Genomic DNA, 25,196 nt, shown 5'->3' on the forward strand with positions numbered 1-25,196 from the left:
TTTTATTTTATGCAACTAGGTGAGTTACTGTTTTTAACACACAACGGATTGTAACCCTCTCCTATGTAATACTTTCTGTACATTGATATACACATGTATATGATTTATTATCATAATTTGTACGTGTGATGCAAAGTGCTCTGGTAGTCTGCATTGGGATGAGTAGCGCTATAAAAGAAATAAAACAAAATAGTGGGATTTAAATTATTTGTATAAATACTGGGACAGACAAACACGTTTGACATCTTACCGTACATGCTCATCACTTATGTTCAGGGACTAAACCAAGCCAAAAGCATGCCTCTCAAGCGTTGGTAAAGTGATACGCTATTTGCCTTCGTTTCCCCTCCAATGCAAGCACCAGATAGCTCCCATCCGGGATACCCTAACAAAAGGAGGCGGCCTCGTACCCCTTAAATTTGTCTTCTGGGCACACCCGTGGAGCCCCCTCCACGCCTGCCCTTTCCTGCCCGGAAGGAAAGCAGACAACGTGGAGGTGATGCCGAATGTGTCCACCTGTTTGAAAATAACACCCGTACAAGTTCAGCATATTTCAGAGGGAACACTTCTTGTGTGTGGACAGCGTCCACCCTGTGAAAAGAATGGGTGGACGCCGTGGACTCGCGTGTACCCCCGACTTTAGGCCCTGATTCCCACCGATCGTGTCTTGGGGATGTTTACCGTGATGCTGCGATGGAATGCTTTTCATGGACCACTAAGCCCTGTGGATGTGGGAAGGTAGGCCTGGGTCCGACACTCGTGTGTGCCAAGACATGAAGGAATAGAAACGATGGAACGGGGAGATGCCGGAAGTATTCATACCTTACCGGAGATTCGTTTATTTCTTATTTTATTGGGTGTGGTCTGTGAAGTTTGGGCCTCACCGGAGTGCGGTGCGCGTGCGTGGTGGTATCTTGGGCAACTTCGTGATGCCTTGCTGAGACAGGCAAAGAGAGAACACTGAGTGATTTAATCTCTGGCGTTGTTAATCAGTGATAATATATGCCCTACATTCCTTTTTTTTTTTTGTAAAATCATTTTTATTGCCACTTGCATTTTGAAAGTAAATCATAAGCAAACTCTGGTAGAACATATTCTGATCAAGTATACACATCTGATCATGGGGTAGAGTATTGTCTCAGTGAATGACACCTTCGACATTTGAATCCGTAGTAATGTCAAGGTAGAGAGAGGTGTCAAGGGAGACATGTAGCCTTGCAAGGCATCGGTTCGCTCTCCCCGGCACCCCTACACTTCATGGGCCCTTCCCACCTGGTTGAAGCACACAGTCCTAACTGCAGCGCCACCCAAGCACTCGAGGGCATCTGTTTCACAGCCCTTGTGGCCGGAGGGGGTGGGGGTGCCTCGGGTTCATGTGGACGGTGCAGTTCACTAGCTGCGTTAGTTAACCTTGATATGGCTTTGGAGCCTGGATTTGGTCTTAATAGCTGAGCGAATGGGAGGCAGGCAAGTAATGCGGCCTGCTCCCGCTCTTTGCCGTGTGTATCCCACCTTAAGTGCACTCACGGGGCCCCTAGGTAGGACCACTAGTCGGCTGTCCAGGTACCATGCATTTCAGGCTCCTTTATGTTTTAGGCTCTGTCGTGCTGTTGGGTTTGGTCTCGTGGCTGCTGTCAGTAATATGAACACAGCGTTGCTGCCATCTAGTGATTGAGAATGATAGGGCATGCTTTCAAAAAGGAGGCATCATTTGGAGGTGTGAGCACATTTCTCGGTACACTTTCAACGTCAGTATTCTTTCTAGCGTTTCATAGCGGCTGTTCTGGGACGTTTTATCTCAGATCAGATGGTAGAGATTCTTGGTTTTTCGCTCAAAGTTGAGGGGAATCTGTAAAATAACACTTAAAACGCTCTATCACTTTGGAGCAGTGCTTAAAGTGGATGAATAAAAGTGAAGGTACTATGTAACCGAGGATCTGCTTGCTTCTGAGAAGTGCCGGTACTCTCCAATTAAAAGTATGACGTCGTTCTTCAAAAAGTGCCCGTACTCTCTAGCTCAAAATAAAACAAGCATTTAAAATGAAATGGTCTCGTCTTTGTTAAAGTTAGTTAATGGCATTGCTCATGACATTATTTTTGGTTTTAAAACATATAAATAAATGGCATTGTCATTTACAATGCCAATAGCTTAATCTCTCGCAAATGCGAGACCTATTGCATTTGCACCCACACACACACACAAAGCGACCCACACACACAGAGCCACACGCACCCACACACACCCACACACAGAGCCACACACACAGAGCCACGCACACAGAGCCACACACACAGAGCCACGCACACACACACACAGAGCCACACACACACACACACAGAGCCACACACACACACACACAGAGCCACACACACACACACAGAGCCACACACACACACACAGAGCCACACACACACACAGCCACACACACAGAGCCACACACACACACAGAGCCACACACACAGAGCCACACACACACACACACACACAGAGCCACACACGCACACAGAGCCACACACACACAGAGCCACACACACACAGAGCCACACACACACAGAGCCACACACACACACAGAGCCACACACACAGAGCCACACACACACACAGAGCCACACACACACAGAGCCACACACACACACAGAGCCACACACACACACAGAGCCACACACACACACAAGCCACACACACACAAGCCACACACACACAAGCCACACACACAAGCCACACACACACACAAGCCACACACACACACAAGCCACACACACACACACAGCCACACACACACACACACAGAGCCACACACAGAGCCACACACACACACAGAGCCACACACACACACACAGAGCCACACACACACACAGAGCCACACACACACACAGAGCCACACACACACACAGAGCCACACACACACACAGAGCCACACACACACACAGAGCCACACACACAGAGCCACACACACACACAGAGCCACACACACACACACAGAGCCACACACACACACACACAGAGCCACACACACACACAGAGCCACACACACACACAGAGCCACACACACAGAGCCACACACACAGAGCCACACACACAGAGCCACACACACAGAGCCACACACACAGAGCCACACACACAGAGCCACACACACACAGACCACACACACACAGAGAGCCACACACACACAGAGAGCCACACACACACAGAGAGCCACACACACACAGAGAGCCACACACACAGAGCCACACACACACACAGAGCCACACACACAGAGAGCCACACACACACAGAGCCACACACACACAGAGCCACACACACACAGAGAGCCACACACACACAGAGAGCCACACACACACAGAGAGCCACACACACACACAGAGAGCCACACACACACAGAGAGCCACACACACACAGAGAGCCACACACACAGAGAGCCACACACACACAGAGAGCCACACACACACAGAGAGCCACACACACACAGAGAGCCACACACACACAGAGAGCCACACACACACAGAGAGCCACACACACACAGAGAGCCACACACACACAGAGAGCCACACACACACAGAGAGCCACACACACACAGAGAGCCACACACACACAGAGAGCCACACACACACACAGAGAGCCACACACACACACAGAGAGCCACACACACACAGAGAGCCACACACACAGAGAGCCACACACACACAGAGAGCCACACACACACAGAGAGCCACACACACACAGAGAGCCACACACACACAGAGAGCCACACACACACAGAGAGCCACACACACACAGAGAGCCACACACACACACAGAGAGCCACACACACACACAGAGAGCCACACACACACACAGAGAGCCACACACAGAGAGCCACACACACACACAGAGAGCCACACACACACACAGAGAGCCACACACACACACAGAGAGCCACACACACACACAGAGAGCCACACACACAGAGAGCCACACACACAGAGAGCCACACACACACACAGAGAGCCACACACACACACAGAGAGCCACACACACACACACAGAGAGCCACACACACACACACAGGGAGCCACACACACACACACAGGGAGCCACACACACACACACAGAGAGCCACACACACACACAGAGAGCCACACACACACAGAGAGCCACACACACACAGAGAGCCACACACACACACAGAGCCACACACACACAGAGAGCCACACACACACAGAGAGCCACACACACACAGAGAGCCACACACACACAGAGAGCCACACACACACAGAGAGCCACACACACACAGAGAGCCACACACACACAGAGAGCCACACACACACACAGAGCCACACACACACACACAGAGCCACACACACACAGAGAGCCACACACACACACAGAGAGCCACACACACACACAGAGCCACACACACACACAGAGCCACACACACACAGAGAGCCACACACACACACAGAGAGCCACACACACACACAGAGAGCCACACACACACACACAGAGAGCCACACACACACACACAGAGCCACACACACACACAGAGAGCCACACACACACACAGAGAGCCACACACACACACACAGAGAGCCACACACACACACACAGGGAGCCACACACACACACACAGAGAGCCACACACACACACAGAGAGCCACACACACACAGAGAGCCACACACACACAGAGAGCCACACACACACAGAGAGCCACACACACACAGAGAGCCACACACACACAGAGAGCCACACACACACAGAGAGCCACACACACACAGAGAGCCACACACACACAGAGAGCCACACACACACAGAGAGCCACACACACACAGAGAGCCACACACACACAGAGAGCCACACACACACAGAGAGCCACACACACACAGAGAGCCACACACACACAGAGAGCCACACACACACACACACAGAGAGCCACACACACACACACACACAGAGAGCCACACACACACACACAGAGAGCCACACACACACACAGAGAGCCACACACACACACAGAGAGCCACACACACACACAGAGAGCCACACACACACACAGAGAGCCACACACACACACACACAGAGCCACACACACACACAGAGAGCCACACACACACACAGAGAGCCACACACACACACAGAGAGCCACACACACACAGAGAGCCACACACACACAGAGAGCCACACACACAGAGAGCCACACACACACAGAGAGCCACACACACACACAGAGAGCCACACACACACACAGAGAGCCACACACACACACAGAGAGCCACACACACACACAGAGAGCCACACACACACACAGAGAGCCACACACACACAGAGAGCCACACACACACACAGAGAGCCACACACACACACAGAGAGCCACACACACACACAGAGAGCCACACACACACAGAGAGCCACACACACACAGAGAGCCACACACACACACAGAGAGCCACACACACACAGAGAGCCACACACACACAGAGAGCCACACACACACACAGAGAGAGCCACACACACACACAGAGAGAGCCACACACACACAGAGCCACACACACACACACACACAGAGCCACACACACACAGAGAGACACACACAGAGAGCCACACACACACACAGAGAGCCACACACACACACAGAGAGCCACACACACACAGAGAGCCACACACACACAGAGAGCCACACACACACACAGAGAGCCACACAGACACACAGAGAGCCACACAGACACACAGAGAGCCACACACACACACACAGAGAGCCACACACACACAGAGAGCCACACACACACAGAGAGCCACACACAGACACACAGACACACCATCACATGGGGTGTCACCAAAATGCAAAATAGGCAATCTCATAGCAGAGAGACATATAATTATACACAGACAGTAATAGTTACTGTCTGTCTATGATTGTATGTCTCTCTGCTATGAGATTGTCCAATAACATTTTAGCTATAATACGACGTTTGCAACGTTACCCACGTGATATGGAGGCTCCCGGAACCCGCCGTTTTCATCAGCCCCCGGACGCGCCGATGTCCTCAGCCCACTGCCCACGCCCCCCAGCTGACTGAAAAGAGTGTCACTCAGAAAACCTGCTAAACCAGAATAGAGAACAACCTAACACCTCCTCTCAGTGAGCCCAGTGGGCAGACTCTCATTCATTGGTGCTCTGAGACGATATCACGAGCCAATCGCATGGGGGCCCGGCCCGGCCCGAGCTGCCTATGGTAGGCAGAGGCGCCAGATAGGCTCTGCCCTCTTTCTCCGTGCCCTCCACTGACAGAGCAGAGGGAGTCTGGTGAACAGGTCCTGAGGTGTGAGAGCCCCTGGTGTGCCATGGTGCCTCTTACCTCTGTGACGGAGTGTGGTCGCTTCTGGCCTGCGCTGCACAGACTGCTCTCCGACAGACACATGGGTCACATATTCAAAAATGAGAAAAAGCATGGTGACAAAATATAAACATGTATAACAATAACACGTGTAATTGACGCATGCACACACAATATCAATGAAATGCACATGGAACATGCACCCTTTACCTAGATCTCTCCGCTCCAAATACTCCGCAGCCACTATCAACCGCTGGATGTTGATCATGTACACACCATCTATGTTTAAATCATTTTAAAATAATTTAAAATGAATCCTTCAAAAGGTCGACCGGGTTAAAAAAAAATAAGCGTACTGGTTCCTTTTCGAGTAAATTTGAAATTAAAAAAATGCACCGTTGCTTATCGCCTCCACGGGGGAAATATCGAAGCAGCCGATTAAAAAAAAAAAAAAAAAAAAAAATTAAATAAATAGATGTCTGGTTGTGGGAAACATTGCAGGGCCATTTTGGAATCGTGCTCGTATTTCAGTGCTGTTGCTCTTATCTTTGCAAGGTATCAGGGCTCGTTAAAATACGCTTTAAAAGAAGGTATTTAACGCCAGTAAGATACAAATAGTAATAAATAATAATAATGGTGGATGGGAAGCCTGTCCGCAAAGCCTGGGCTGGCTGCTGCCTTGCTGCTGTCAACCTCCCTCTGCTGCACAGTTTTGTTTACCTCTGGATGCTGCTGAGCCTGGAGAGAGAGGAGGAGCATGGCAGCAGCTGACAGCAGAGGGATGACCACGCTTTCTGGGTAATGTACTTTTGAAGCCAGAGAACCCAAGGGCAGCGGAAAGAGCGGAGACAGTTGGTATCACGGGAAGTGTAGTTTGGTTTCGAAGCGGAAGTTCATGAGGCAATGAGGATCGCGTATGGGATAGGTAGTTCCAAAGTGCGCTTCGGATGCTCAGGGAGGAGGAGCAGCATAAACAGGCGTATTGGGTAATGCGGTTTATTTTTAAAAACACGACATGGTGGAACTGAATAGAAAGGAAGTTTGGTGAGAAACCTATGTTGGAAGTGCCATGCCTGGTAGTCAACAGCGAGGAAGCGCTGCACAATTGGAACGCAGCATTTAAGGGACTCTAAGGCTTCAAAAATCTTAATGCGGCGCGAGCAGCGAACCAAACTGAGTCTTAGGGGTAACACCACCATGTTTCTCCGAGGTCAAGCAGAAATGGCTCAGAGAAACGCCCGTCATTTTCAGACTGGGGGGCTTGTTTTTCTTTCCCTCCTCTTCCCATTGGCTGGAATGTAAACAACGGGCGTGTTTTGACTTGTTGTTTACATTCCAGTCAATGGAAAGAGGAGAGAAAGAAACGAAAAAACACACCCCTCAATCCCAAAAATACAGGGCTTAAATGGAAAGACAAACCTCTTCTCTAATGGCTGGCCTCCGTTTAGGAAGCCAGCCAATGGAGAAAAGGGGTGGGTTCAAGCCCCATACTAACAAACATAAAATCTCGCCAGCGAGACTGCGAAGCGCAGCCTTCGCTAGCCGAGACCTAAAAAGTACCGGGCCATTTAAAGCATAGCTTTGGAGCCGCTTAAAGTGAGAAATGCCGGACTGGCAGCTTTTACTCTCTCTCATTTTGTCATTTTAAGAATTTATATGGCATGTTTAATCTAGTTGTTGTTCCAGAACAATAATTGATTGAAAACAGACCTTGTAGTGCACATCCTAGAATACTTCCTTTTTTTAAGGTCTCAGCCACAGACTACTTTTAAGGTCTGGGAACCACATGTTCCAAATTCAGTATTTAAATGTACGCATAAACACATGAAATGTGTGCAGAGTGGGCTTCGAGTCAATCCTGTTGAACTTGAAAAGACTAAGAACGAACTTGCTACCAGCTTAACAATGGTGCTTTTAAAGTCTCTTAATCCCTATGGAAAAGGAACCCTTGGGTTGTATTAAAAGAACCCTCACTCCCCAACCTAGTTGGTGACATGCTTCATCATTGGGTTCCTGCCCTGGGTGCAGAGTGCGCCCAGGGTGTGCTTTGACGCCAGATTTACTGCGGAGCTGTTTTTTTTTTTTTTTGGAAGTGAAGGAAGAGCAAGTGATTTAAAATTGTCTCAAGGTCTACCACCTGTTATGGTACTTTAATAATGGCTTTGTGCAAGTTTAAAAGCGCGGGGACATCTTTAGGACTTCAAGGGTCCTCTTTTATCCCTTTGCATGTGGTCAACATGCTTCAGCTATAATCATGTGACCATCGTGGCTAATATGGCTTGTCAGGGCCGAAATACATGATGTGCATCCACCCTAAGGTGCAAGCTTATGTTTCCAAACTTACATATGCTGAGTCGCTTCTGTTGAGTTAAAAATTCAAATATAAAGAAAAGAGACCATTTTAGTCATGTTGGTGGGACTCTTTTTCATTCAAAGGCCTGGAACCCTGGCACAAGCCCTGCGGGGCGCTACAGTGGGCATCCACTAGTTCCATGCATGCTGAAACCTCCAGCAAGCATTGAGCATTTAGCCACAGCATGCCATATCCTTCTATAGCTTTTTTGCAACCCGTGCCCAAATATAGCGATGGTGCGATATCATTATACTTCTATACAGCAGCATAAATCACTGTTTGTGGAATAGCTCAATGCCTCAGAGAACCAACACACTCCTATATGAGCACTAGACTCAGTAAATTATAATTAGTATAATTCAGCAGAACCATCTGAGCAACAAATTGTGTTTTTTAGGAGCCTTGTGAGCTCAGCCTCTTTCTAGATAGGGCCAGCAAGGTGCAATGCCTTTTGTTTTATATTACTTTGTTTCTCGGTTCCTGGTCTAAGTTAGGGGTCGGGACTCTACGGTGAGGTACCTGACATGCCCCATGACTGGGCCTTCCTAGCAGTGGGCAGATGTTTCTTGGCACTCTGTTACTTTCTTGTTCTGTCCCAGCAGTTTTGCTTCTCCCACATAACATTTTCCTTGGTCTTTGCCATCACTGACTGCTCTAGTGCATGATGTTTGGATCAGGGATCAGGCTGCTCCACAGCTGGTCTACATGGTCGAGGTGTCTAAAAGGAGCATCCTCTTCAGTGCATAAGCAGGGGTGCAACTCGGGCTTGTGCAGCAGTTGTTCTGACTCCTCTGATATGATCGCACACTCCTCGCTTGATGCAGTGGTGTCAGGCTTTCACTCTTGGAATCCTTAGACTATGCCATGTTACCTATCTACCATAGACTACTTAGACAATAGCTGGAATGCATTTTATCCCCAACCGTACAAATCAGTTTCATTGTTAGCACTTAACAATTCAAGTGCTGGTGGTCCGATGAATGCACTCATTGTTGTCCTTGAACTTCTAAACCACGGCTCCCAGATAGTCTGGCGTTAAAATATGGACTCGTACCTCTGCAAATAATCATCAGGGAGTGAGTTTATCAGGTGAAGCACTAGTTTCTCTAGATAATGAGGATCAAAATGTGTCCTGCTTTAAAATCTACTTGGACAGGACACAAGTCCTAAGAAAAGAAGTGGGCCAGACCAACACATCTCACATTCTTACAGAGCATGCACACCTCTTACATACAGGAATTGAAAACAGTCAGACTCCTGCCTCTCTCAAGTACTTGTGAGGTGCTAACAAGCTCAGTGCCTTTGTATCCCCTCCATTGCATTTGCATCTAGGTGTGAGGCTGCAGATAGCTTCCACTTCAACAAAAGGGGGCCTGATGACACCTTAAACACGACCTTTGTTTTGGGCCCAGCTGGAATTTAAAATAACAAAGCGCCAACAACTGCACGTTGCTGCGCTGCTGAAAATCCCTGTGTCTGAAAATTACACCCTGGCAAGTTCAACATACTTCTGTGGGGCCCAACTTTTTGGCAGGGTAGACGCAGTCTACGGGCGTATGTACACAACTTATGCCCTGCCTAAGGTTCTCTTCACTGCCAACGTGGATTGTGTGGTTCCCACATTTGCACCACCAGCCAGTGGCGTAGCAAGGCCAGGTGGTACCCAGTGCAGAACATTTCTTGTCATTATAAAGCATATATTTTTGCCATTTTGTCCCCGGACCCTCGCTCCCCCCCGCGAACTCCCCACCCCCCCACCCGCCCTCCACCGAGACAACAATTGATGGCAACAAGATGGCAAAAATATTTGTTTAAAACACATATTTTTGCCATTTTGTCACCCATCCCCTCAGTGATGACACCCGGGGCGGCCCGCACCCCACTTCCTATCTAGGCCCTTGCCACCTGCTGGTTTGTGATTTTATAGTGAAAACTATTTCATGGAACACAATTACTGAGAAATTAGTTCACCATAACTGTTTCATGGGAATCTACAGGATGGATGGCATTTGCCATTTCATATTAACCAATTCTTACAATTTATTTTTTTCGAAATTGGCTTTTGCTTTCTTGTTTTTTAAGGTGTAAATGCAGTGGTTGCAGGTCCTACTTTCAGGAACATTTTTGTCCGAGGTATTTATTTGAATGTTTTACTTCCTGGGACATTTTCTCAGATATACATCTTTTTCGCTGTCAAACCATTACTTTGGATGGTTTTAATTCAATGACTCACCTTCACCATCCCTAAACACCGCCCAGACTTGCCGCCTAAAAACCCTCACCATGTCCAAGCTCCACCCGCCCCTAATGTCCACTCTTCTCCTGAACCCTAAAATCTTTGTGCCCCCTGACGCCATTCGTCCCTGAAGGCTAAAACTCCTCACTTCGCTTAAACTCCAAGGATTTCAGTACCCTAAAACCCCTTTTTTGCCCCGAAACCACACTTGTCGCTGAACCCTTAAGACCCTTCACCACTCCTAAATGCTACCCATCGCTGGCCCCTAAAACCTCTCACCATCACTAAACTTCACCCATTCCTGAACACTTAAAGCCTCTAGACTCTGTCCATTACTAAACCTTAAAAACATCACCATACATGAACTCTGCCCATCCGTGGACCCTAAGAACCTCTCAACTCCCTTTAACTCCTTCCATTCACAATCGCTTAAAAACTCTCACCATCCTTAAACTTCATCTATTCCTGCTCCCTAAAAAAATCCTCATAGCCCCTAAACTTAATCTATTCATGATCCCTAAAATACCTTTATCACCCCTAACCATCACCCATCTCTGAATCCAACAATCCCTTGCTACTCCTAAACTCCACCAAGTTTAATATAATTTTGGATTTTTACTTAAAATCATCTATTTTTTAAAATGCTAACTTTAATTTTCGATTTATTTGTATTTCCTCAAAGTTCTTTCCTTAAAATTGGTTTTCCATGGTTTATTTTCCTCCAATGTTTTCTCGTTTTTCATTTTTCCATTCATTCACATCCATCAGTGACATACACTGGTTACTTACAAGATCGGTATAAGTACGTTTTTACATCCCTCTCAGCCAACAGAACCCGATGGAGTGGACATTAATTCTGGGTAATCTGCCCAGGCTGTGGATTGAGGAAATGCTACATAATGTAGTGAGCAGTACAAAAGGTATCTTAATTTGTAAAAGGGGACAAGAATTTCACAGCTCCTTAAAATGTAAATCCAGTACTTGTAATAGCGCGCAAATCACCCCTTAGGGGTATCTTGGCGCTGGGGGCCATTGGGAAGATTAAGTGAGCTATTGCCCAGATTCGCATGGTGCTGGGCAGACCCCTGCTGACAGAGCCGGGGATCGAACCGTGATCCCCCAGCGTCAGTCGCCCTGGCCGCGGCGCCACACCTCTCCCCATTACTTCCCAACTCAACGTTCGAGTGTCTGTGAGACCCGTGTTGGGTTGGCTCATAATGTGGTCACGCAGTTCAGAAAATTGAGTCTGGCCATTTCAATGGGAATTAATAATTAACTATTTTGTTTTTCGTATCTAGGCCCTCCCTGCATGCCCCATACAAGCGACTTGCGAAGCTGCCTCCAAGGAAGAGAACAAGGAGAAGAACCGATATGTCAACATTCTGCCGTGTAGGTATCAGCTCAAGACCTCTGAAGGGCTCACATTCTGGCTGATGACGACCTCTAGATGATAGGAGCCCTCATTTTTTTTCTTTGTTGCTAGTCTGACATTGTGAAATGTGTCCACCTTCACTGAGATAAAATAGTGAGTTTTGCACATTGCAGTCCTGGATTTAGACACCCACAGGTCTGCAGTGGTGCCTTTGGAAACTCAACGGTGAGGTAAAAAGGAGTGGGATGGGGCATGTTATGAAATCAAATAATTCTGTCTTAAAGGTCTGAGCGTTCACCAACTCACCATCGGGCACTATTTATTAATAGAATATCCGGCCCTCCAGTATTTGTTGCACGTTTCTCATGGTCTTAGCTCTGTAACTCCAAATCCACGGTTGGTTAATTTGGTGGTCTAACCCCTGCATTCCCTACATTTCCCGCTCCCCATTGTTTTAGTTCATTAAATGCAGTCAAACAAATAGTTACTGCTTCTTAGCTAGAAATATCTAAATTGGCCTCTTCACATTTACATCTATTTATCATTTAGTAGTTTACAATTGATATTCAGTTCATTGTTGCTAGAGTTTGGGTGAATCGTGATAGGGCAACTGTTCTTGTTTGACCTTTAAAAAACTGAGCTATCACTGTGGCTTGTAAAAATTGAATTTCCCTACAAATCAAACTGTTTGTCCTTTTTACACTGTGATATGAATTCTAAGTGTCCTTTTCTTTGCCCCAGATGATCACTCTCGACTTCACCTGTCGCCAATCGAGGGTGTCCCCGACTCCGACTACATCAATGCTTCTTTCATTAATGTAAGTCATGATTTATTTGGTATAATTTACTAGCTGTGCTAGTTTAGTAATTTTTTTTTATCCTTATACTTTCTAGAAGGCTACTACCTAAAACAACTTGAAAGGTATTTTGGTGAGGTGTTGAGCGCCGCAAATCAAAAGTAACTGGAAAATATTGTATTGCCGAAAATGAAACTATGTGTGCATTTCGTAGACTAATACTTCACACTTGATTCATGAAAATTCTTTGATCAGCTGTTATGTTCAGTCAAACAATTATGGTCAGCAGCGTTTGCATCTTTTGCATTCATTCTTCTTTTGAAAACAGTCTGTGTGTAATAAAATGCTGTGCCCACATATGAGCGAGTTCTGACCCACGTTCTTTGGGAATGGTGCAGGAACCAAACTCATCGCACCTGGTGTTTTTGGTCCTTGCATTTTGTATTGATTCCACCTTTTAGAGGGACTAGTACTCTGTAACAATCAAAGCGTAAAATCTCAATCGCACAAAAGTTTTAGTAATTCAGAGTCTTTGTTTTAGGGTAAGCAAGACTGGTAGAGCACTTAGCGAGTCTATTTTACTTGCTATAAATTACTGTTAATCTTTTTATTCATTAAAATACCTTTAGCTCTTTATTTTCTATGGAGAAAGCAGGAGGTACTCGCTGTACTGTGTTTCTACATCATGCCACATTGGAATTATGTAGTACAGTTGCACAGTTCATGCAGGTGGTAAAGCAGCAGAGTTCCTGCATGTGGTAAAGCAGCACAGTGCCTGCAGGTGGTAAAGCAGCACATTGCCTGCAGTTTGTAAAGCAGTACAGTCACCCAGTATTGGGGTATCTTTCATAGATTCACATGCTTGAATCATTCCTCGTTGTCCAGCGGAGAGTCCAACTGAGCCGCTGCACCAGCCGTAGCAACTGAGCCGCTGCACCAGCCGTAGCGACTGAGCCGCTGCACCAGCTGTAGCGACTGAGCCGCTGCACCAGCCGTAGCGACTGAGCCGCTGCACCAGCCGTAGCGACTGAGCCGCTGCACCAGCCGTAGCGACTGAGCTGCTGCACCAGCCGTAGCGACTGAGCCGCTGCACCAGCCGTAGCGACTGAGCCGCTGCACCAGCCGTAGCGACTGAGCCGCTGCACCAGCCGTAGCGACTGAGCCGCTGCACCAGCCGTAGCGACTGAGCCGCTGCACCAGCCGTAGCGACTGAGCCGCTGCACCAGCCGTAGCGACTGAGCCGCTGCACCAGCCGTAGCGACTGAGCCGCTGCACCAGCCGTAGCGACTGAGCCGCTGCACCAGCCGTAGCGACTGAGCCGCTGCACCAGCCGTAGCGACTGAGCCGCTGCACCAGCCGTAGCGACTGAGCCGCTGCACCAGCCGTAGCGACTGAGCCGCTGCACCAGCCGTAGCGACTGAGCCGCTGCACCAGCCGTAGCGACTGACGCTGCACCGGCCGTAGCGACTGAGCCGCTGCACCGGCCGTAGCGACTGAGCCGCTGCACCGGCCGTAGCGACTGAGCCGCTGCACCGGCCGTAGCGACTGAGCCGCTGCACCGACCGTAGCGACTGAGCCGCTGCACCGGCCGTAGCGACTGAGCCGCTGCCCCGGCCGCAGCGACTGGGCCGACCGCCCCGGCCGCAGCGGCTGGGCCGACCGCCCCGGCCGCAGCGACTGGGCCGGCCGCAGCGACTGCGCCGCTGCACCCGCTACGCCGCTGTACCCACCGTGCTACTCTACCACCCGCAGCAACTGTGCTACTCTACCACCAGTGCTGTTGCACCACCTGCAGGAAGAAAATAATGAGTTACTTACCTGTAACTGCGATTATCCAGTATAAGTACCTTTTCACAGATTCACATGCTTGAATCTTTCCCCGTCGTCGAGATGGGAGTCCCACGGTTAAAATTATCAAGCCGTATTTAATAAATATCATAGGTTATAATGGGCATAGGCCATGCTATTGATAGCCTATCTGTTTTTTTTTGTTAAAGGACCTAATGTTGAAACCCAGCCAATCGGCTGTCTGCACCCTCTAGAACACTCCCCGCAGGAGCCGTATCCCTCAGATTTTCAGTGCATGTCGCGTGGAAGGGAGTCTCCCCGAGTGCTACTCAGTTTTTCTCAATTTCTGGAATTCTGCACCATGTCTGACAAGAGGGGCCTTTTCCGTGTGACAGGAAAACAGTCCATGTGGATGATCCATATAAAGAGTGCATATATTGCCTCTAGCCAAAGCATGAGGTAAAGGAATGTAAGATCTGTCGCACTTTTTCTTCTAAGACCCTCAAGGATAGAGAGTGAAGGCAGTTGCTGTGCCTTCAAACCACTAAGCACCAGACAAGTTTCATCTGATAAAGAGAGTGCGAAATCCTCCACATCTCACAAAAGTGCCAGGTCAAGAAACCGTTCCTCCGGAGAAGGTAGGAAACACCATAGACTTTGTCATGACTCTTAAGGCTCTAAGGAGAAAGGAGCTACTTTGTGCCCTCTACGTCATCCAGAAAGGACTAGGATCACCCAAGACCACCTCCTCGGACCGAGTGAGGCAGAAATCTCCCAAAAAACCATAGTCTACATTTCCACACTCCACGACGATAAGTGTAACATTGACAGCAACCATGACAATAACAATAATCTTGGCCCCTATGTCGTCTACTAAAGTCTCACTCTCCAGAAGTCAGTTGACACCGAAAGCTTCATCCTCGTTGAACACAGTCAGTGCTCTCCCTTTGACTGTCTCCCACGATGAAGATACCACCGACGAGTGCACCCTCGGCGATTGCACCCACAGTCGTGCGAACATTTCGAACTATCTGCAGCAGTGGCGCAAGATAACAGATCAGTGGGTGTTGGACCTTGTCACCTTTTGGACGCAGCCTAGATTTCACTTAGCGCCTGCCGAATATTCCACCCAGGGGAGACCTGCCCCATCTTCACTTACTACTCAAAGAGGCTTGGGTCATGCTATCCAAATGAGTAATAGAAAAGGTCCCTTTATCTCAAAGGGGAAAAGGTTTCTATTCATGTTTTTTCTTTAAAAAAAAAAAAGAAATAGGGGGAATGAACTGCGTGGATCTTAAGTTTCTCAGTAAACAAACATTCAGGATGGTTACACACTCAAGAAATTCTATGGCGTCTCAACAAAGGAGTCTTCATGACCTCCTTCGATATGGAAGATGCATGTTTTCACATCCCTATCCATCCGAAACATCGGAAATTCTTAAGATCCACGGTAGCTGGTACCAACTACCACTACAAAATACTTCCGTGTGGCCTCAAATCAGCGTCAAGAATCTTTACCAAGTGCCTGGCCTCGTTAGCAGCACCCCTGCGATTTCAAAGTCTCCAAGTATTTCCATACCTGGACGACTAGTTGCTCGAAACACCAACTGTACAGAAGGCCACTCAAGCAACAAACACCCGCCTTCAGTTGTTCCAAATCCATCAGGCTATCACAGGAAGCATGTGAGCTCTGGGACTGGACCACTCGACACGGAATCTCGCTCAGAGACCGGGGGCTTCACAATACACTGGCGGATACCTTAAGCAGAGCACAGTTCAATTGTCAAGAATGGGAGTTGGAACATGTGTGTCAGAGGTGGGGAAAGCTGACCTTAGACCTCTTTACCATGAAATAGAACGCCAAATACTAGTCCTATGCCAGCAGGTTCCATCATGGAGGTACGGGATATATGCTTACGATCCCCCCCCTCCCCCAACCCCCACCCAATCCCATTAATTCTCAGGGTGCTACGCAAGATGAAAATAGAAGGCTGTCGCTTGATCCTGATGCACCACGATGGCCCAGGCAGCATTGGTTCAGAAAACATCTGCTGTTGGAGTCGAATCCCACACGCCTACAACCATCTCCATCTCTCCTGACCAGGGCCAAGTGCGTCACCCAGACCCGAAATCTCTTCATTTGCTTGCATAGCTCCTAAGTTGCTGGCCTTCAAATACTTAAATATATTTTTAATTTGGAAAGTAGCTCATCTACTTGCTCTCACTTCTACGAAGAGAGTTAGTGAAACCAGGTTTCTATGTTAGTCAGAGAACCATTTCTTCATTTCACTGAAAATTATGTGGCTCTGCGTACAAACCCAACTTTTATTCCAAAAGTAACCACTCAATAACATCTTAACAAACCAGTAATACTTCAGTCCTTTTTTCCAAATCCATCTAGTCCGGCAGAGCAAGCGTTGCACACGCTAGATGTTAAAAGATGTTTAAAAATGTTACCCGCTTAAGACAAAAGACATAACCTCACGAAGTGGATCAGCAACTGCGCGGACGAACTCGCCCCACTGAGGACCCCGCCTAGCAGACCCGGCAGCAAGAAGGCCCCGTGGTTCACCAACGAACTCAAGAGCTCCAAGAAGAACTGCCGAGCCCTCGAGAAAGTCTGGAGAAGGGAACCGACACCGGACAACAGGACCGCCTTCAAACTCGCCACCCGGAAACACCACCAGCTGATCCGTGCCGCCAAGAAAACAGCATTCAAGGACCGGTTGGACAACAACGCACACAACTGCAAGGAACTCTTCAACATCGTGAAAGAGCTTTCCAACCCCAGCGCAGGAAACAACGACATCACCCCATCGCAAGACCTCTGCAACTCCCTCGCTTCATACTTCCACAACAAGATCGCGGACATACACAACAGCTTCAACAACCAACCAACGCACACCATGACCGAACAACCACCCCCCACCACCACCCTCCACGCCTGGACCCCGATCAGCACCGAAGACACCATCCGCACGATGAACTCCATCCACTCCGGATCACCGACCGACCCCTGCCCTCACCACGTCTTCAACAAGGCCGACGCTGTCATCGCACCCCACCTGCGAGACATCATCAACACATCCTTCGACACCACCATCTTCCCTGAGAGCTGGAAACACGCTGAACTCAGCGCTCTACTCAAGAAACCAACAGCGGACCCCACCGACCTCAAGAATTACCGCCCCATCTCGCTCCTCCCGTTTCCAGCCAAAGTCATCGAGAAGACCGTCAACAAGCAGATGGCCACCTTCCTCGAGACGAACGGATCCCTCGACCCCTCACAGTCCGGCTTCCGAGCCAATCACAGCACCGAGACCGCCCTCATCGCCGCCACCGATGACATCCGAGCCCTGATGGACAATGGAGAAACAGCGGCCCTCATCCTCCTAGACCTCTCCGCGGCATTCGACACGGTCTGCCACCGCACCCTAGTACGGCGCCTCAGCAACATCGGAATCCAGGACAAGGCGCTGGAATGGATCATCTCCTTCCTCGACGGAAGAACACAGAGAGTCCGCCTACCACCGTACAAGTCAGAGGCCTCCGAAGTCATCTGCGGCGTCCCCCAAGGATCATCTCTGAGCCCCACCCTCTTCAACGTCTACATGAGCCCCCTCGCGGCCATCGTACGCAAACACAACCTGAGCATAATCTCCTACGCCGACGACACCCAGCTGATCCTCTCCCTGACCAACGACCCCGCCGCCGCCAGAGCCAACCTGCACGAAGGGATGAAAGAGGTAGCCGAGTGGATGACGACCAGCCGCCTGAAACTGAACTCAGACAAGACGGAGGTCCTCATCCTGGGCTCCTCACCCTCCGCCTGGGACGACTCCTGGTGGCCTCCCGCCCTGGGCACCGCACCCAAACCGACAGACCATGCACGCAACCTGGGCTTCATCCTGGACTCCTTCCTCTCCATGACCAGGCAAGTCAACAACGTCTCCTCGGCGTGCTTCAACATCCTACGCATGCTACGGAAGATCTTCTGGTGGATCCCCACCGAGACCAGGAAGACCGTCACCCAGGCCCTCGTCACCAGCCGACTGGACTACGGCAACGCCCTCTACGCCGGTACCACCGCCAAGCTCCAGAAGAGACTCCAGCGGATCCAGAACGCCTCAGCCAGACTCATCCTCGACATCCCACGAACCAGCCACATCTCCGGACATCTGAGAGACCTTCACTGGCTCCCCGTCAACAAAAGAATCACCTTCCGCCTCCTCACCCACGCACACAAAGCCCTACACGACCAAGGCCCGAGCTACCTCAACAGCTGAGTCAACTTCTACGCTCCCAAACGCCACCTCCGATCAGCCAACCACGCCCTCGCCGCCGTCCCCCGCATCCGAAGAGCGACTACAGGAGGAAGGTCCTTCTCCTACCTGGCCGCCAAGACCTGGAACTCCCTCCCTCCCGACCTGCGCCTGACCCAAGACCACCTCTCCTTCAGGAAGAAGCTGAAGACCTGGTTGTTCGAGCAGTAGCGGCACCTCCGCCCCCCCCAGCGCCTTGAGACCCTACGGGTATGCAGCGCGCTTTATAAGTGTCACTGATTGATAAGAAAGACTGATCAGCTGCTGGTGGCTTACCGACAGGGCAGGGAAGGAACAGCAGTGACTAAGGCCACTATCGCCAGATGGGTGTCTGCAGCAATACTAGTCTCCTATGACAAGGTTAACATTCGTTAACAAGAATAACTAAGGCACACTCCACCAGGGCTATACCAGGTCTGTGTCCACATAGGCAGCTCTCTTAGCTGGAGTGACGTGGGAGAAAATTTTCCATGCTGCAACATGGAAACGTGTCCACATTTTCACGCAGCACTACTGTCGGCAGTCTACGCAGCGTGAAGATGCTGCTGTGGGACTTTTATACTTTATTAAGCATACATAGCATTGCTTAATATCATCTGCTAACATTATTTCTGATAACTTTAGAATTACAATAAGTAGCTTCGTTTTTCTATTGCTTTTGCGAAACATTTAATTGAATGCTTCATGGACATAGCAGGATGCAAGTGCTTCTAGTGTAGACCTATTCTGGACTTTCTAGGATTGCAAGAGTATTTGCATGCTTACAATGAGCTCTGTTTTATTTGACTGACTTGATAAATGTCCTTCCACTATCGACAGTACAATTTTTTGTGTACTGCTTGCTATTCTGATTAAAGCATGTGAACCTATGAAGATGCCCCAAATACTGGATAAGAAAATAAGTTACTTACCTGTGACTGTGCGGTTATCCAGTATTGGTATCTTTACTAGATTCACATTCAGCCCACCATCTTCCTCTTAGAAGTTTCTCTTTAGTTTTATGGGATACTTACTTCCCCCTTGTGCTTAGAAAATCTGAGGGAAACTGCATCTGCTGGGAGTGTTCTAGAGGGTGTTGATTAGCTGGGTTTCAACATCCGGTTTAAAAAATAAATAAAGAACCTAGATAGGCCATCAATAGCATGGCCTTTGGCCATTATAACCTATGATATTTGTTAAATACTGCTGCTAATTTTACTGTGGGACTCCCATCTCGACGCCTGGGAATGATTCAAGCATGTGAATCGATGAAAGATACCAATACTGAATAACCTCAGTTACAGGTAAGTAACTTATTTCTTTGCTGCGGGTGGTAGAGCGGCACAATTGCTGGTTGGAGTGGCACAGTTGCTGCGGCTGGTTGGAGTGGCGCAGTTGCTGCGGCTGGTGGAGTGGCGCAGTTGCTGCGGCTGGTGGAGTGGTGCAGTTGCTGCGGCTAGTGCAGTGGTGCAGTTGCTACAGCTGGTGCAGCGGCGCAGATGGTGCGGCTGGTGGAGCGGCTGGTGCTGTGGCGCAGATGCTGCGGCTGGTGCGAAGCAGCCGGCGGCGCAGATGCTGCGGCTGGTGCGAAGCAGCCGGTGGCGCAGATGCTGCAGCTGGTGCAGCGGCGCAGATGCTGCGGCTGGTGCACCGATCCTGCAGGTGGCCTTAACATATTTAAGAAGGTTATTTGCTTTTTAAATATTTGAATTGGTTCTGCCAGAAATGTCCTGCTCAGCATCAACAGCAGCAAATCATAGATGATGCACAGCCCTCATGTATTGAAGTGAGTGTTAATAAAGTGCTTTTGACTGTGGCTGCCCAAAAACCATCCTGTGTCTCCCAGGGTAATTTGGAGAGATCAGTGTGCTGATTTGAAACCAGTTCTCCTGGGCAGAATAGGAGCCTTGTGAGGCAAGTTTGGTTTTTTCAGGATTGGAGAAACCTTGTCAAATCTTCGTTTTACTATTTGCTTTCCGATGACAGTGGAAGTAGGTGAAATAAAGCTGGTGCCATTTGGGACATGGTGATACCCCTCAGTAGTGCACTGAGAACGTTGTGTATTGAAGGGTATTTATTACATACCTTTCCTAAATGACTTCCTTTTGTAATATAGGAATCGCACCCTTCCATTGTACACTTGTTAGAATGCACAATCACTGCTGCAGTGAGGAATTCATAGTGAAGATGCTTTTGAAAGATGAAATTAGGCTATATTTCTTTTTTTTGTATATATATTTATTATTGCAAGATGGAGCATATTACATTTACATGTCATGAAAATAGCAGTATAAAATAAAATAGGCAGATCAGTTAGTATCAAAAACAAATAGAAAGAACAGAGGAAAAACAAATACATTTTAAGAAAACATATGTAGTATTTAACAGATGAAAAAGAAATCTCAAGTAAGTTTGGCCTCTTTTAAGATAAGTTAAAGGGCCCGATTCACAGAATGAACTTAAGACTCAATCCTAAACTTACTACTCTTTTGGTATTCACAGATTGCACTTACTACTTTTGGTATTCACAGAATGAACTTACTCATTTCGGTATTCACAGAAGTTAGGACTCCTAACTTTAGGACTCCTAAATGCCTTCTGTGAATACCGAAAGTCTTAAAATTAGGATTTTTCTCAATTTGGTAGTAGTAAAGTTAGGACCACTAACTTTAGGACTCCTAAATGCCTTCTGTGAATACCGAAAGTCTTAAAATTAGGATTTTTCTCAATTTAGTAGTAGAACTTTACTACTACTAAATTGAGAAAAATCCTAATTTTAAGACTTTCGGTATTCACAGAAGGCATTTAGGAGTCCTAAAGTTAGGAGTCCTAACTTCTGTGAATACCGAAATGAGTAAGTTCATTCCGTGAATACCAAAAGTAGTAAGTGCAATCTGTGAATACCAAAAGAGTAGTACGTTTAGGATTGAGTCTTAAGTTCATTCTGTGAATCAGGCCCACACAGTTGATATTTCAGAGTTAAAAAAAATTTTCTCCAGATTTTCTCCTTTTGTATGCCTTTGGACCTCTATGTTTTGCTAGCGTAAGTTCCATTACTCTTATTTCATTTACCAAAGTGCACCATTCTGATATATTTGGAGGTTCTTTTGAGATCCACGACCTTGCTATCACTAACCTAGCACAAGCAAATATTATAGATATTAGGTCTTTATGCTGACAGTTAACAGCTTGAATGTCCAAAAGCACCAAATGTGCTGAAAGCACCGGGGTGTTGATTTGTTTGCGTTTTAGGACATCCATTATCTCCTTCCAGAATGTAAGTAGCCTTGGGCAAGAAAAGAGCATGTGTTCTATTCCAGCTGCTGTCATATCGCATTTCGGACATTTTGTTTTATCGGTTACTTGATTTCCCTGTGTCCAGCTAGATATTCTTTGCGGGGTGTAATCTAGCTGCGTAATTGTTCTGTATGATTGTAGTCTTAAATTAGAGGAATGAACTATTACATTTATATGGGATAGTGAGGCTACAATCTGTGTAGGATTGATATTCATGCCAACTCTGCAAGACCTATTTTCCACGATGTTGGAGCCTTCACAGATTTAGTTATAGAGTTGATGACTAAGAAAACAAAATCCCGCGCACACAGATTAGGTACAAACAAGTAGAATGCTACTATATATGATTCACAGTGACAAATGTCAAACGTAGGTTCTTTGATGTATATTTCCTTTTATTAGATCGTCACACCAATGGGAATTCACAGCCAGCCGACACGTGTTTCGTTATAGGTCTATACAATTCTAGACGCTATAACTCTTCAGGGCTCAATGGCTGGATCCTTATCTGTAAGGGCCCCAGTCCGGTGATAATTCCAACCCGGCAGGGTAACCTATTAGTAGGAGGATGACGGCGTAGTAGTTCCGTTAAAACAGTTCAAAACACACTGTATAGAGGAGACGCCAACTTCCAGCATATCTATGCGAGCAACAAATCCATGTTCCCAATCGTGGAGTTAAAGAAATTCTTCAATGCACACCACATGAGTACGTGTGGTGTCCGAGTTCTGGGTAGAATCACCCTCGATGTAACTCTCGTCCCCGACCCGGAAGTGGGACGCGAGATATGCTGGAAGTTGGCGTCTCCTCTATACAGTGTGTTTTGAACTCTTTTAACTGAACTACTACGCCGTCATCCTCCAGCCATTGAGCCCTGAAGAGTTATAGCGTCTAGAATTGTATAGACCTATAGCGAAACACGTGTCGGCTGGCTGTGAATTCCCATTGGTGTGACGATCTAATAAAAGGAAATATACATCAAAGAACCTACGTTGGACATTTGTCACTGTGAATCATATATAGTAGCATTCTACTTGTTTGTACCTAATCTGTGTGCGCGGGATTTTGTTTTCTTAATTCTTAGATGTGAATTCTCACATTTAAATTGAGGGGTTCTTGGGGTCTCCCCTCCCTACTAGCACCAGTGATTATTGTAATTTCCACTTGATATACACGCTAATACTGTTTGAGCGCCATTATTTCCCGTATACTTAATACCCTTTAATTTCTGTTGTGTATAGAGTTGATGACTACTTCTAGAAGAGGTAACAGCTCCTGAGCACAAATTTTATAGAATTCCAGCGGTAGACAATCCTCTCCAACTGCCTTTCCTAGAGGTAGAGCAGAAATTGCTAAATTTATTTCAGTTAATGTTATTTTTGAGCGAAGTTGTTGGGAGGTTTCTATACCAATATCTCTTTGTGATGATAAATATTTATTAAGATATTGCGATATTGTGGCCTTAGAGGGTATATTGTCTGGGGTGTACAAGTTTTGATAATAGCTAACAAACTGGTTTAGAATCTGATCCGGTTGTTCATACTCGCGTTGGTCTAAACCTATAATTGTCTTTATCTTAGTTCTAGCTTTCTTATCAGCTGTCTTGTATGCCAACACTTTACCGATTCTATCTCCACCTTCATATTGAGCCATTTTATATTTATGAATTTTGGCACTGTATCTCTGTCTAAGGGTCTTTTTAATAGATGATTGTAGTTCAGCCAGCTTTATTCTTAGCTCGTCAATGCTTGGTTCTCCAGTATTAGGGGTGTCTTTCATAGATTCACATGCTTGAATATTCCCCGTCGTCGAAGTGGGAGTCCCACGGCACATAAAGATTGCAATAATGCTAATATATTTATATATGTAATAACATAATACATAATAAAAATAGAGATAATACACACTGAAAAACCTCTTCAATGGTTCCTCCATAGGAATGCATTATAAAGAGAAAAACTCATTTGTAACATATCAGTGTCATTATGTTAGTCCAAACTGCAGCCAATCAGGCTCAAGCACCCTCTAGAACCTTCTCCTCAGAAGCTCCAGTCCTCAGATTTTCTACCGCACGTCGTGTGAAGGGAGTCTCCCTGAGCTCTGCTCAGTTTTCTTCATTCAACTCTTCTACTTCAGTTGTTTTTCGAGATGTCAAGTAAGAAGTCTTTGTTTAGGCCTTGATCTTCCTGTGGGAAACTGCGTTTGTTTGAGAAGGACCCCCACCAAAAGTGTATTTACTGTTTGTATCCAGAACACAAGGTGGCTGACTGCAAGTTCTGTAGAACTTTTCCTGCTAAAACTCTGAGACAGGGAGGGTCGTCTTCTTCTGTGGTTGAAGCGCCTTCAGGACAAAGACGCAGTTTTGTCAGACGCAGAGAGTTTCCAGTCAGGTCCTTCAACTGCTGCTTCCAAGCATGGCAGTGTTCAGGAGTTACCATCTCCTTTTCTGAAGAAGAAAAAGCTGGCCTTAACTTTAGCCCAAGTAAAACCTACTGCTACTATAACTTCTGTGTCTACGCCCACGAGACCTGGCTATCAGGCGTCTTTTCCAGCCTCTATAAGTGTTGTTACACTTCTGACAGCGCGGTCGTCAACGGGCTCGTCGACTACCATTCCAACGACGAAATTGGCTGCTGTGGCTTCGTCGACGATTACAGTGACGACGACGTCTGCTTTTTCGTCGTCTATGATTGTCTCGTCGACGGCTTGCATGTCGACGAGAGCCTCAATCTCCTCTAT

The 25,196-nt window shown here is 47.5% G+C and overlaps 1 protein-coding gene across 3 annotated transcripts in view; it reads left to right on the top strand.

The window, feature by feature from the left end:
• PTPRA (protein tyrosine phosphatase receptor type A) overlaps positions 1 to 25,196 on the top strand; it is a 906,420-nt gene that overhangs the window by 466,273 nt on the left and 414,951 nt on the right. For all 3 annotated transcript variants that reach the window (XM_086964286.1, XM_086964287.1, XM_086964288.1), the window contains 2 exons: positions 12,201 to 12,291; positions 13,016 to 13,092. In XM_086964286.1, coding sequence (XP_086820412.1) covers positions 12,201 to 12,291; positions 13,016 to 13,092 — 168 coding nt within the window. The remainder of the gene's footprint in view (positions 1 to 12,200; positions 12,292 to 13,015; positions 13,093 to 25,196) is intronic.

This window comes from Lissotriton vulgaris, chromosome 3_2 (assembly GCF_964263255.1).
Source record: "Lissotriton vulgaris chromosome 3_2, aLisVul1.2, whole genome shotgun sequence".
Lineage (NCBI taxonomy): Eukaryota > Metazoa > Chordata > Amphibia > Caudata > Salamandridae > Lissotriton > Lissotriton vulgaris.